A 13295-nucleotide genomic window follows, 5' to 3' on the forward strand; every position below is an offset into this window, starting at 1 on the left:
ATGGCAGGACAAATTTAGAGAGGAGTTTTTAGTTTAATTTTTGGGATCTTTATGTTTGATAACATAATTCTATTTTTACAAGTCTTTTTTCATTCATAGTGATTAGATACATAGTACTAATGCTTATATCATTTCTTCATTGACTTCCATGAGTATATCAGAAATGATCGTCTTTAAAAAAATGATCATCTTTTAAATTATAAGAAAATATCAACAAAGAATGTTTTGATATATTTATAGTGATGAACCATTCATAGATGTTCGTTCATTCAAAGCAAATTTACGTAAAACAAAGTCTTTGCTGCTTAAACCTGTAATAGGCTGGATCACATGTGTTTATATTGCTTATTTCTTAAACCATTTAAATAAATGTTTTTAATCACCGGTAATGCCTTTAAGAGATTAAGAGGAAGGCCTTAAATGTCATGGGAAAAATGGAGAAGACAGATTTATATCCTTTGAATTCTAAGTATGTAAATAGGTAGCTTTCAACTCATTACATTTTTGGCCATAGGCCATATTTGTTGAGCTCTAAAGAACTATAGCAATTTAATTCTTGTTTTTTATTCTCTTGACTGTTATTGAGTTGGTGGGATAAAATACGCATTGAGTTATAACTGTTTACTGGTGTTTGTATGTGTGTGTGTGTGTGTGTGTGTGGTTTTACAGTTTAATGAGCATGTTTTGAGAATGTATCCAAACCTTTCTTATCTGTCCTTGATACTTTCCCTTTGTGATTTCTCAGGGTCACAACCAAGAGAAATATTGAATTCTTTTGTTCCAAGATAAAAATAATTTTATGTGTGTTTGCTTTTCACTGATTTTAAAAGCATTCCATTCTTGGGGCGCCTGGGTGGCTCAGTCATTAAGCGTCTGCCTTCGGCTCGGGTCATGATCCCAGGGTCCTGGGATCGACCCCAAATCAGGCTCCCTGCTTGGCGGGATGCCTGCTTCTCCCTCTCCCTCTGCCCCTGCTTGTGTTCCCTCTCTCACTGTGTCTCTCTCTGCCAAAAAATAAATAAATAAATAAAATCTTAAAAAAAAAAAAGCATTCCATTCTTATTGTCAAGAAAAAGACCAAGTAATCAAAAAAGTTTAAAGAAAGAAAAAAAATTACTTCTAAATTCCCTCTACCACCAAGAGATAGCCCGTCAAATTTGCTGTTTTTTTTTTTTTTTTCCTTAATATGGGTACATACACATACACTATACAAAACTTGGATTATTATATTATATACCGAACAAGATAGTTAGTGACTTTTTTTGTGTGTGTGCTTAAAAAATCTGTATCACTCCACATCAGTATATATGGGTATCATTTTTAATATGACAGTCTTACACTTACATCGTCCAAATATCTCCTTAGCATAAATTGTCACAAGCGGAATAGCTAGGATGAATGATAGAGGAGTTGAATCTGTGTACACTAGAGCCAACATGAAGAAGGGCACATTTTTTCAAACTCTTGCTCGTACTAGACAGTGTTCATCTTATAAAAGCTTTCCTAGTCTGATAAGTAAAACTGATTAATGTGGATTTCTGTCATTATTGGTGAGGTGCAGCATCATTTTATGTTAATTGATCATATGAAATTCTTTATTTTGAATTGCCTGTCACTGAAATTTCTATTTTGACCATTTTTACTTTTAGAACTTGAATTTTTAAAAAATTAATAAGACCGTTCAACTGAAAATACTATATGCTCCTTAAAAGACATTGGGGATACAGCTTACAGAAGGCTGTCTGCATGTTTGTTGTATTTAGAATACATGTATAGGATAAAGTAATTAGGTAGACCTGTAACGAAGTCCTTGCCTCCCAAGTTGGGACTCCTGCAAATATTGCCTCAATTTAGGACACTTGGGGAGTGTTTGATCAAGAGAAGTGTTTTTTTTTGTAGCTATGTAGTGAATTAATTTCTTATTCACAAGGCTTTTGATGTTCATGTTGTTTTGCTTGCCAAGTTGGAATTTGAAATGCATTTCCTCTTAGTGACAAGTGATATTTAAGTGTGTGTTCTCTTAAATGCCTATGAGAACTGTTATTTCCAAGTTACAGAAAACAATCCAAACTGGTTTACATAAAAGTTGTAAATACTCATGTAATGACTAAGATCAAATATAGGCTTGGTTTGGGGTACAGCTTAAAGCGGCTCAAATTGTGTTACCAGGAACCAGTTTTCTTTCTCTCTGTATCTGTCTCAGTTTTGTTCTTTATGGATTGGGTGCATTTTTTAAAGAAGATTTTATTTATTTATTTGAGAGACAGCAAGCATGAGCAGGGGAGAGGGGCAGAGGGAAAGGAAGAAATCGATTCCCCACTGAGCAGAGGGCCTGACATGAGGCTTGATCCTGAGACTCCACGATCATTACCTGAGCCGAAGGCAGAGGCTTAACCAACTGAGTCACCCAGGCGCCCCATGGATGAATTTTATTCTATTTTATTTTTTTAAAGATTTTGTCAGAGAGAGAGATATTTGTCAGAGAGAGAGATAGAGCACTACTAGCAGGGGGAGTGGCAGGCAGAGGCAGAGGGAGAAGCAGGCTCCCTGTGGAGCAAGAAGCCCAATGTGGGACTCTCCCACTCCCACTCCCCCTGCTTGTGTTCCCTCTTGCTGTCTTTCTCTCTGTCAAATAAATAAAAATCTTAAAAAAAAAAAAAAAGAAAATCAAGCATCTCTTTCCAGTTGCCCAGGAAAAAGTCAGGTGTTCCCTCTTATTGTGCCTCATTGGCTTACTTTGAGTTGTTTGCCCTCTCCGAAATCACTCTGCAAGTCTTGGCTCAGGCTTGACACATGCTTTAAGTGAAACCAGGGGTAGGGGGTTGAGGCCGTCTGAACCATTTGACAGAAAGTGAGTGTGGTAAGATCCCCAAAAGAAACTCTGGGACTATTGCTAGAGAAGCATACTAGATGCTGGTAAAGCACAACACAGATGTCCACTCATCTCATCTTGTATTCTCAGTACCCAGCAGAATGCCCAGTACATGATAGGTACTCTAATAAGTATTTATAATTGCCCGACAGTAGCACTATTGGTGCTATTATTTAACATATTTGTAAGATAAATAGAATTCTGTAGGCCATTCTGGAAACTTCATTGTGTTGCCAAGGTAAACATTTGACCTAAATGTCAAACAGTCTACCTAAAATCGGTCTTTTAGGCTTTGATGAACACAGAAGTACAGGATTATTAAAGACTTTTTAAGCTAATCCTGTTCTGAGGAACAGAACATTGAAGAAGGAAATGAACAATTATAAGGAGTTGGTTTTAGGGATCAAATTCACTCATTTTCATACTATTCGGTCAGGAGATGTTTATTGGAGGCCAAGTGGGTGCCAGTTCTGGCAATGTCTGGGTGCTGTGAGTACTCTGATGTACAAGCCACTGCCTGGGCTCTATCAGATCGTGTAGTCTAGTGAGAGAGGCAGTGTCCTGGGACAAATGTGACCATAGTGTGAACTACCCAGCACCATGACCGAGGGACCGGCCCCCATTTCACTCCAGCAGGCTCAGTGAAAGCTGCCTGGAGGAGTCACGCCTAAGCTGAGGGAGTCCTGAGGGACCAATGAGAATGATCTAGGACAAGAGAGATGGTGTCAGAGGTTGGACAGGGTAGGATGGGCTTTTATATACAGAGGTACTAGGATTGAGAAATTATGGCCCATCTGGGGCATGATAAGTAGTTGGGTATTACCTGGGGAAAAAAGCGTATGTGTATGAGTGTAGTGACTGTGAATTGGAAGAGTGAATTGGACTCGAGGGACAGTGTCAAAAGAGGAGGCTAGACAGGTATGCAGGGTCCACATCATGCTAAGAAGTTTGGATTTTATTGGGAAGACCGTGGTGAACTACCAGATGACTTAGAAGCTATAGAATGATTCCATTACAGTCTGGGAAGAATCCTGGGAAACCCCGTAAGTGCAAATTTACTGATATGAGTTCAGGAAAAAAAGAGCATTTGATGCTATCTTGCTTTTTAAAAAAATTGACATTGTTACATATATTGATATGTGTAGCTTATAAATAAACATGTCCATGGAACACTGACCATCTCTCTTGATAAGGTTTCTAAAATACAGACTTTTCTTTTTTTTAAAGATTTTATTTATTTATTTGAGACAGAGAGAATGAGAGAGAGAGAGCACATGAGAGGGGGGAGGGTCAGAGGGAGAAGCAGGCTCCCTGCCGAGCAGGGAGCCCGATGCGGGACTCGATCCCGGGACTCCAGGATCATGACCTGAGCCGAAGGCAGTTGCTTAACCAACTGAGCCACCCAGGCGCCCAAATACAGACTTTTCTATAAGGAACAAAAACAAATGAAGGTTTATCTTTCTTTCAAACAAAATAGAATTTAAAAATAAGCCATCTAATACTGCTTTCCAAGTCTTTTTATTTTTTAAAGATTTATTTATTTGAGAGAGCGAGAATGAGAGAGAGAGAGAGTACATGAGAGGGGGGAGGGTTAGAGGGAGAAGCAGGCTCCTCGCCGAACAGGGAGCCCGATGCGGGACTCGATCCCGGGACTCCAGGATCATGACCTGAGCCGAAGGCAGTCGCTCAACCAACTGAGCCACCCAGGCGCCCTGCTTTCCAAGTCTTAAAACTTATCAAAACTTGATGGAAGGAGACATTTCTTTATCTTAGGACAATAAATCATTTTAAAACACCAAGCACCTTTTATAAAAAGGGCTTATGAACACTTAGTAATCATTAGAAGATCTGTTGCATGAAAGCCTGAGAAGTTAAGGTTTTGTCCTCTCTTTAGTTATCATTATCAATATTTATAGTTTGACCTTTGTTTTATGTCAAGAACCACAGAGGCTGTTGGGTAACACTTCAGCCATCATTCCAAAGGGAAACCAGAGCTTCCTTAGTGGTAGCTTCATGTCACCTTCTAATCAGTATTATGATAAATCATCTGAGGAAGTCTCGCCGTGCAAAAATATTTAACAAGAGATTACTGGGGTTAGGAAATATGTGAGGCTGATTATCACTGTTCCAGAGTTTCAGCGGTTTTGCTTTTGAGATTCTGAGTGTACCATGGTGGTGTTATTAGTGCTGGTATTCCTATTAATATTATTCATATTAGATTTTTGAGTTGTTTATTGAATATATGATTTTACTTAGTTTTCCAAAATTTTTATATTCTCTTAAATCAAGCCTCCAGAGTTTTTCTCCTCACGGTAACATAGATGTGACTTTTAAAAAATAACGAAGAAATAACATTATATGATGACAAATGGTGACGACACATTGTGGTGAGCACTGAGTAATGTATAGAATTGTTGAATCACTATGTATACACCTGAAGCTAATATTGTATGTCAACTATACTTCAATAATAAAAATTTAAAAATAATGAAGAAAGTATTTGCTTGGTAGAAATTCACTTCGTAAGGAAAATTTGGGGGGAAATCACCTTTTATATTTTTTTTCATCTTTTATATTAAAGGAGGAATTCTTGTACCTTAGAGAAAAACAATGTTGCTTTAATTGTAAAACTCCCCTGACCTCCCTAAATATAAACTTTATATATCCATCCCTGTGAGTCTAGCAAAATGCTTGGCACACATCACTCAATAAATGTTTTTTGAGTTATATTGATCCGGTCTAAACAGGAATTGAACCTGAAATTCTCTTCTCACCACATGCTCAGACACACACAGACACACACACACATACACACACACACAGCCATCTAAACAACTGAGGAACTGTTAGGATTAGGTTCATGCATCTGTTAGCATTAGGTTCAAATGTCAATAATAGAGACATCCAATGTCAAATGTCAATAATAGAGACATCCAAAATAATAGTGACTAAAGAAGGTAGAAGTTTGTTTCTTTCTCACATAAAGTAAGTCTAGGAGCGCTTGGTGGCTCTGATTTCAGCTCAGGTCGTGATCTCAGGGTCGTGAATAGAGCCCCGTTTAGGGCTGTGTGCTCAGCGGTGAGTCTGCTTGAGATTCTCTCCCTCTCTCACTCTCTCTCTAAAATAAATAAATCTTAAAAAAAAAAAAAAGTGAGTCTAGACATAGTAATCTAGGGCTGCTATGGTGATTCCATGAAATCCTTCAGGACCTCAACTCCTTCCAGTTCTTTGCTTCGCTAGCTCTGTAAAGTGGCCCTTCTCTTCATGGATTAACATGGTAATTAGAGTGCCAGCCATTACGTTTCTTTTTCAATAGTAGAAACAAACCAATAGTAAAAAGGCCAGAAAGCGCAAACTATCATGTTCTTCTTCTTTCTTATACCTTTGTTCTTTCTCAATGTCCTCCTCAAAATGGAGGAGGCAATCCTCCTCTTCTCCAAATTGCATTGTATTATCTAGCATAGGATCTTTATTTTCCTTTCCATGTAAATTCAGTGTGCTCCTTTTTAAACATTAATTTGGTACCTTTTTCTCTGGTGCCACTTCCCAGCTCTGGTCTGTACACATATCTCAAGCAGTTTCTGTCCACTCTCTGGTTGATGGGCCCTTGTATTTAGTTAGATCTTAGAAAGAACGATCTAGTGTATGTCTTGACCCAAAGTAAGTTTTTTTGTTGTTTACTGTTAGCTAAACTTCTAAGGCGATTTTCTAAGGAAATTGGATGAATTTTGAAACTTATTTTAAATTTTATTTAATTCAGAGAAATAATTTATTTGCAAGTTTTGAAAAGCAAGAATCTTTAAAAAAAGAAATATACTTTGCCAATAGGGATAAAACATTTAGCAATCATTTTAAATTCAGAATCCTTTCAGATCTGCTTTTGCTTAGTACTTTTATTCTTAAGCTGTCATTTTGAATGAAGGAAAATAGACATGGGATATGGTCCACTGATCTTCCATTTCACAACTAGATGTCAGTGTTAACATACCTGATTAGGTATCTCAGGTATGGTCATAATGAGCTCATTCAAGTAATTACTCACCTATCTGAGATACAAATCAGAAAATAAATGATAAAGAAGAAAAAGAAGGAAAAAAATAAGCTACTTTCCTTATTTCAAAATGGGTTGGTTAATTTTATATTTACATTTTTAAAAATTGAATTTTTCCCCACCTTAATAACTATGCACAATTAAACTTTCTGATTTATTTGGTTAGGAAAGGCAGATAAGAGTGTAAACTTGTACCCTTTCACTACTACCAACCAGTTTTTCCCTACAACTTTTCCAGAAAGAGTGATCAGAAAAAGAAGGAAAATTATTGCTATTCAAATATGGTATGTGTGTGTGTGTTTGATTCTTGCCTACTTCAATAAGAGCCATACGTGAGAGCAGGAATTACGCATGTATTGTTGGTGACATTTCTTGCATCTCCCTAGAAGGTCTCTCTTGGTATAACTAACTCTGCCTTTTTAAATTCAGTCCTCATGTAAACAGGAATATGGGGCGCCTGGGTAGCTCAGTTGGTTAAACAGGAGCATGATACCCCTTGTCTTTTCCTTGTAGATCCAATCTGACAATCTTTTAACATCATTTATATGCATTTCTCTAACTAGAGTGTCGTACCTTTTATACCCATGCTTCCTGTTGATAAATATGCAATCAGAGTAATAACTGAAATATCATGAATAACATCCAGGTAGAGCAGTAGATCACAGTGCTGAAAACACATCCCTACCCTCCATGCTACTAAAAGATCCTGATGGGTTCCCTCTCCCCTGCAAGAATTACCTCTCCTACATGATTTAAGTAGTAGAGCTCATTTATGCAAAATTCTGAGTTATATTCACTTTGGTATTTTTAGTTAAACATTTTCAAAATATGTGTACATGGCTTGACAAAGATTTTTGGAGGCTATAGATTTGAAGTATACAGTAGAAAATATCAAGACAACTTGTCTTTGGATCTCAATTTCAGATTTCGACAGAATTGACAGTTTTGCTTATTTACTTATTTATTCATTTTATTTAAATTTTCGTCAGTTAACATACAGTACAATATTGGTTTCTGAAGTAGAATTCAGTGACTCATCACTTACATACAACCAGATTTGCTTTTTTAAAATGGTCATTTATAAATCTAACTTTTTCCTTAGAAACACATCCGTACACCAGAACAATTCTGTTTTGAAAAGGCAAGTTGAATTATTGTCAGTAATATCTTAGTACATTCATTTCTCATCACAGAAATAACTTTTTAGGCCATGCACTGGATCCTAATTTTATAACACTCTAAAATAATGCAATAAACAACAGTGCTTTTGCTTACTGACTTTTAAAATCTGTTATTTTCCGAGAAAGAATTTTTGGTTCATTGGTTCTTGGATAGCCACATAAAACATTAACTTGGCAGTTGATTTATGTAAGTTTTTATGTCTTTCAGGCACATAATACAAGAACATAAAATTAATTATTGATTGTGGTACAGATTCGGCACATCACTGTGTATTGTCAGTCAGCCTGAAAAAAGAGAAAAGTCATATTAACCAACTCCAGGCAGTCCCAGATTGCTGCATATAAAATGCAAGCAGGCTTCATCATGCTAATGACAAGATACCTTATTTAACAAAACAGTGAAATAATTCAATGAAATTTATGTAATTCTGAGCTCTCATACAATGCTTAGTAGTAACTTAGTTCTTGATCTGAATTATAACAGGTTTGTGATTTTGCAAAATAATCCTTATATACTAATTTTTTTATTTGTTTAAAAGCCTTCTTGATTTATGTTTCAAGATTTCTCTGATACCTTTGACAAAGGTATTATTTATAACTTTATACTAAGGCAAATAACTAGTTACTGATTCTAAACTCAGTTGGAGGCAGCTACCTATGATATTACTAACTGGACCTCAGAGTTTCCAGTGACCTACATACAAGGCAGCAGGGTACCTAGGAGATAATTGGTTCTAGCTGAGTGTCTTGAGCCTGGTAGACATTCAGCAAATATTTACTTAGAGATATTTATGCCCTTGTTTTGTCTTGGACATCATCTCTTTTAGGCCTCAGTGTATGGTTGTGATTATTTTCTGAGTGTGTGTGTGAGCCTTCCTCTTTACCCCATCTTCTGAGATCTGAGTTTTAGTTCTGGTGCCTGCTACATGAGCCCTAGCTCCTTACATCTAAATTCTTTTTCTTTTTTTAAGCTTTTATTTATTTATTTGATAGTGAGAGAGAGAGAGAGAGCACAGGCAGAAGGAGAAGCAGGTTACCCGCTGAACAGAGAGCCCAATGTGGGAACTCGATCCCAGGACTCTGGGATCATGACCTGACCTGAAGGCAGATGCTTAATGACTGAGCCACCCAGGTGCCCCCAGAATTATTTTTTTTTTTTTAGCAGCAAGAGAGAAGGGCAATGAAGGCATGCTCTTGAAATTATTTCCCTTACTCCTTTCTGTCCTGGTCTGTTAAGATTTTTAATTTTTAGTCTATGTAGTTTTTATATTTGGACACCAATTAATTGTTCATTTCAGTTAAAAACTTACCTAAACCTTAAACAAGTGAATTTTGTGGTATGTGAATTATATCTCCATAAAACTGTTGTTAAAAACCTTCCAAAATTTATGTAAAAGCATTTTTAGTGATATTGGGAAGCAGCTTTGTATTAATGTTAGAAGGTGAGGAGCAAATGGTAGTTAATTTATTTATATAGAGTTCCAAGTGATAGGTTTTTAAAAATATACTTCCCTTTTCTATTTTTGGTTTGTTTTAACTTAGGAAAACTTTCTATTTAACTCATAAGTGTACATCTTAATGGAGTGAGGAAGGCAAATGTAACAGATAGTGACTAAAACATTTAAATCTTATTTTTAGCATCAGAATGCTATTTAGAGAGATGAACCAGAAGTATGCAAATATTCCATTTCATGCCTAACTCCCTGGCCTGGTTGTCCATTAGAAATCTGAGATCTAGCTACATAATTGAGGATGTGAGGAAGTGTACTACAAAATTCTGGATTTTGACTTTTCTGTAAAGTGATCAAGTTGATATTAAGGACTTCACATTTTAAGGTATTCCACTTATCATTACAGAAAGCTGTATACCTGCACAAGTGGTGGCTGCCATTGATGTAAACACTGTTGCTAATGAAGTATACAAGTATAATTTTCCTCACACGCAGTTACTGGCCAAGACAATCGAAGTGAGTAATGTTGCTTATTGTTTTAATAAGTATATGGCAAGGAAAGTATGATTGAAAAACACTGTAAAATACTGATTTCTGGTGTCTTCATTGGAGGATAAATCATATATAACTGAAAAAGTTTAGAAGGGAATCAACATTTTATAATCTATAAGAAGATGGCATGCTCTTTTTGGCCCTTATTTAGTTTTAATTTTCAGTTTGAGAGAATGAGAATGAGAGAGGTCAGTATTTTGGTCTCCGAGACAAAAGATTGAAATGTAAGAATATGCTTGACTTCTAAATGCATGGTTCTGTAATGATATTAAACTTTGTTTAATTCTTTACTTTCAAGCAATAGTAATGCACAATATATATATAACAGGAGTAAAAACAAGAGAGGCAGTCACTGGCTATTACTTATTGAATGCTTCTTATTTTAGCAAGCCTGTCAAAATTACAGGTTAAAAGTACATTGATGAACTCTGCAGAAGTATTTAACACTGATGTACATTGTTATTTTTTAAATAATATGAGATTGTGTTTTTCTCCATTTTCTTGTGAAACATTTTACATCAAATTTCTCATGAAGCTATAATTTATTTATAATAAACTGCACTCATTTGTGTGTAGTTTGAGTTTTGACTACAAGTGTGTAACCGCCACAGTCGAGACTTAGAACATCTATCCCCTCTAGTGTTCCTTAGTGTCCCATGCCCAGGCAACGACTGATCTGCTTTCTGTCATTACAGATTAAATTTTCCATTTCCAGTATATCACAAATAAAATCATGAATGTAACTTGCTCATTTAGCACGATGTTTTTTGAATTCACCCATGTCGTTGTGCGTATCAGTAGTCTGTTCTTTGTTATTATTGCTGGGTAATATTCTATACGGTGAAATATTATGTACTATAATGTATATATCCAGTCACATGATGTTAGACATTTAGGTTATTTCCAGTTTTTGACTATACAAAACTGTTGCTGTGAACATTCATGTAAGGGTTTTTGTGTGGACCTTTGTTTTCATTTCTTGTAGATGAATACCTAGAATTGGAATTGCTGGGTCATATAGTAGGTTTCTTTAATTTTATGAGAAAATCCTGTTTTCCAGAGTGTTTATACCATTTCACACTCCCATAATCAATGTTTGAGTGTTTCAGTTGTTTCACATCCTTACCAGCACTTGATATTGTTAATTTTTTAAATTTTAGCCATTCTAGTGAGCCTGTTGTGCTGTTCTGATTCTTTTGTGTGTGATGATTCTAATTTGCATTTCTCTGATGGCTAAAAATGTTGTGCATTTCTGTGTCTTCTTCTGTAATGAAATTTTTTGCCAATTTTTATTATTTGGTGTGTTTGTAATATCATCATTTCATTGTAAGAGTTGTTTAAGTTTTCTGGATTCAAGTTGTCTGTCAGAAATGTATATAACAAATATTTTCTCCAGTTCAGTAATTTGTCTTTTCATTTCCTTAACTGTGTTCATCAAAATGCAGAAGTTATTTATCTTTCTTTGTTTTTTGATCACATTTCTGTGTGTTCTAAAAAATTTTTGTTTACCCCATTTTCCCCTCTTCTGGAAATTTTATAGTTTTGGCTTTTCCATTTAGGTTGATGACCCATTTAAAGTTACTTTTTGGTGTAGTTTGAAGTAGCAGTCATTTATTTTTTTTTTCAAGTGCATATAGCATTGTCCTGGCACCATTTTCTTTCTTTCTTTCTTTTACCATTTTCTGAAATGACTATCCTTTCCTCAATTTCCTTGACACTTTCATAAAAAAAAATAGGTCATAAATGTGTGTCTATTTCTGGACTCTCTCTTCAGTAGTATCTGTATGTTTTTCCTTACACCAGTAGCACACTCTTTTGATTATTATAGCTTTATAATATGTATTGAATTTGGGTAGCATAAGTTCTCAAATTGCTGTTGTTTTTTCTTTCAAGATTATTTTGGCTACACTGTACTTTACATTTCTGTGTAAATTTCCAAATAACCTTGCCAATTTCTACAAAAAGATATTTTGATTGGAATTCTGATTGGTTTTAAAAGAATTGGTATCTTAATAAAATTGAGTCTTCCAGGCCATGAACATGGTATCTCTCTTCATCTATTTAGGTAGTCTTTAATTTATATCAGTAATATTTTGTAATATTTGTTGTACAAATCTTGCACATATGTTAATTAATTTATCCCTAAATATTTGTGGGTTTTGATGCTATTGTAAGTGGTATTTTAAAAAACCACTATTTTACCACTATTTCCTATTGCTAGCATATAGGAATACACATATTTTTGTTTGACCTTCTATCTTGTGACTTTGTCATATTGACTTATTCTGATAGCTTTGATTTTTTTAGGATTTTTTCTACATACACAATCATATTGTCTGAGAATAAAGAGTTTTACTTTTCCCTTCCAATCAGTGTGACTTATTTTTTTGTCTTATTGCATTGTCTAGGACCTTCTATACAGTGTCGATTAAATAGGATTACATTGGATATCCTTGCCTTCTTCCAGTTCTTAGAGGCAAAACATTCGGTCATTTACCGTTTGGGATGATATTAGTTGTAGACTTTTTATAGATGTATTTTATCAAGTTGAGGAAATTTCCTTTTATTACATTTTTTGAGAATTTTTATAATGAATGGGTTTTGAATTTTATCAAATGCTATCTTTCTTGCATCTTTTGACATGATTATATCATTCCCCTTTTATTCTTTTAATATGGTGATTATATCAATTTCTGTTTTTGAATGTTAGGTCAATATTGCATTCCTAGGATAAATCCTACTTGGTCATGATCTATTACCTTTTTTATGTAATGCTGGTTTCAATTTGCTAATATTTTGTTAAGTATTTTACATTTAGCTTCATAGGTGATTTGTTACTTCTCCTCAGTGTTTTAGTATGGTTTCAGTATTAGGGTTATATTAACCTTATATTTTTTGGAAGAGTTTGAAAACCAAGTATTAGTTCCTCTATAAATGTTTGATAGAATTTAGTTAATGAGGCCATCTGGGCCTGAAGTTTTCTTTGTGGGAAGGTTTTAAACTATGAATTTAATTTATTTAATTGCTAAAAGACTAGTGAAGCTTCCTATTTATTTTTTATTTAGTTTTAGAAATTTGTGATCTTGAAGGAATTATCCATTTTATCTAATTTGTCAAATGTATTCGCTTGATTTTTTCATATTTCCTTATATCCTTTTTCTATATGTGAACTCTATAGTGATGTACTG

At 35.0% G+C, this 13295-nt stretch overlaps 1 protein-coding gene across 6 annotated transcripts in view; it reads left to right on the forward strand.

The window, feature by feature from the left end:
• Positions 1-13295, forward strand: part of TRDMT1 (tRNA aspartic acid methyltransferase 1) — a 59247-nt gene that overhangs the window by 16395 nt on the left and 29557 nt on the right. For 4 of the 6 annotated variants that reach the window (XR_008506049.2, XM_045874339.3, XM_045874340.3 and 1 more), the window contains exon 2: positions 9962-10071. The exons of the other annotated variants lie outside the window; for them this stretch is intronic. Coding sequence is in view for 1 of the 4 variants with exons in the window: in XM_045874339.3 (XP_045730295.1) it covers positions 9962-10071 (110 nt within the window). In the remaining 3 variants the exon portion in view is untranslated. The remainder of the gene's footprint in view (positions 1-9961; positions 10072-13295) is intronic. 6 annotated transcript variants of the gene reach the window in all.

The sequence above is a fragment of the Mirounga angustirostris genome, unplaced genomic scaffold (assembly GCF_029215605.1).
Source record: "Mirounga angustirostris isolate CCGP_5_RB_7025 unplaced genomic scaffold, mMirAng1.0.hap1 SCAF_5, whole genome shotgun sequence".
NCBI classification, from domain to species: domain Eukaryota; kingdom Metazoa; phylum Chordata; class Mammalia; order Carnivora; family Phocidae; genus Mirounga; species Mirounga angustirostris.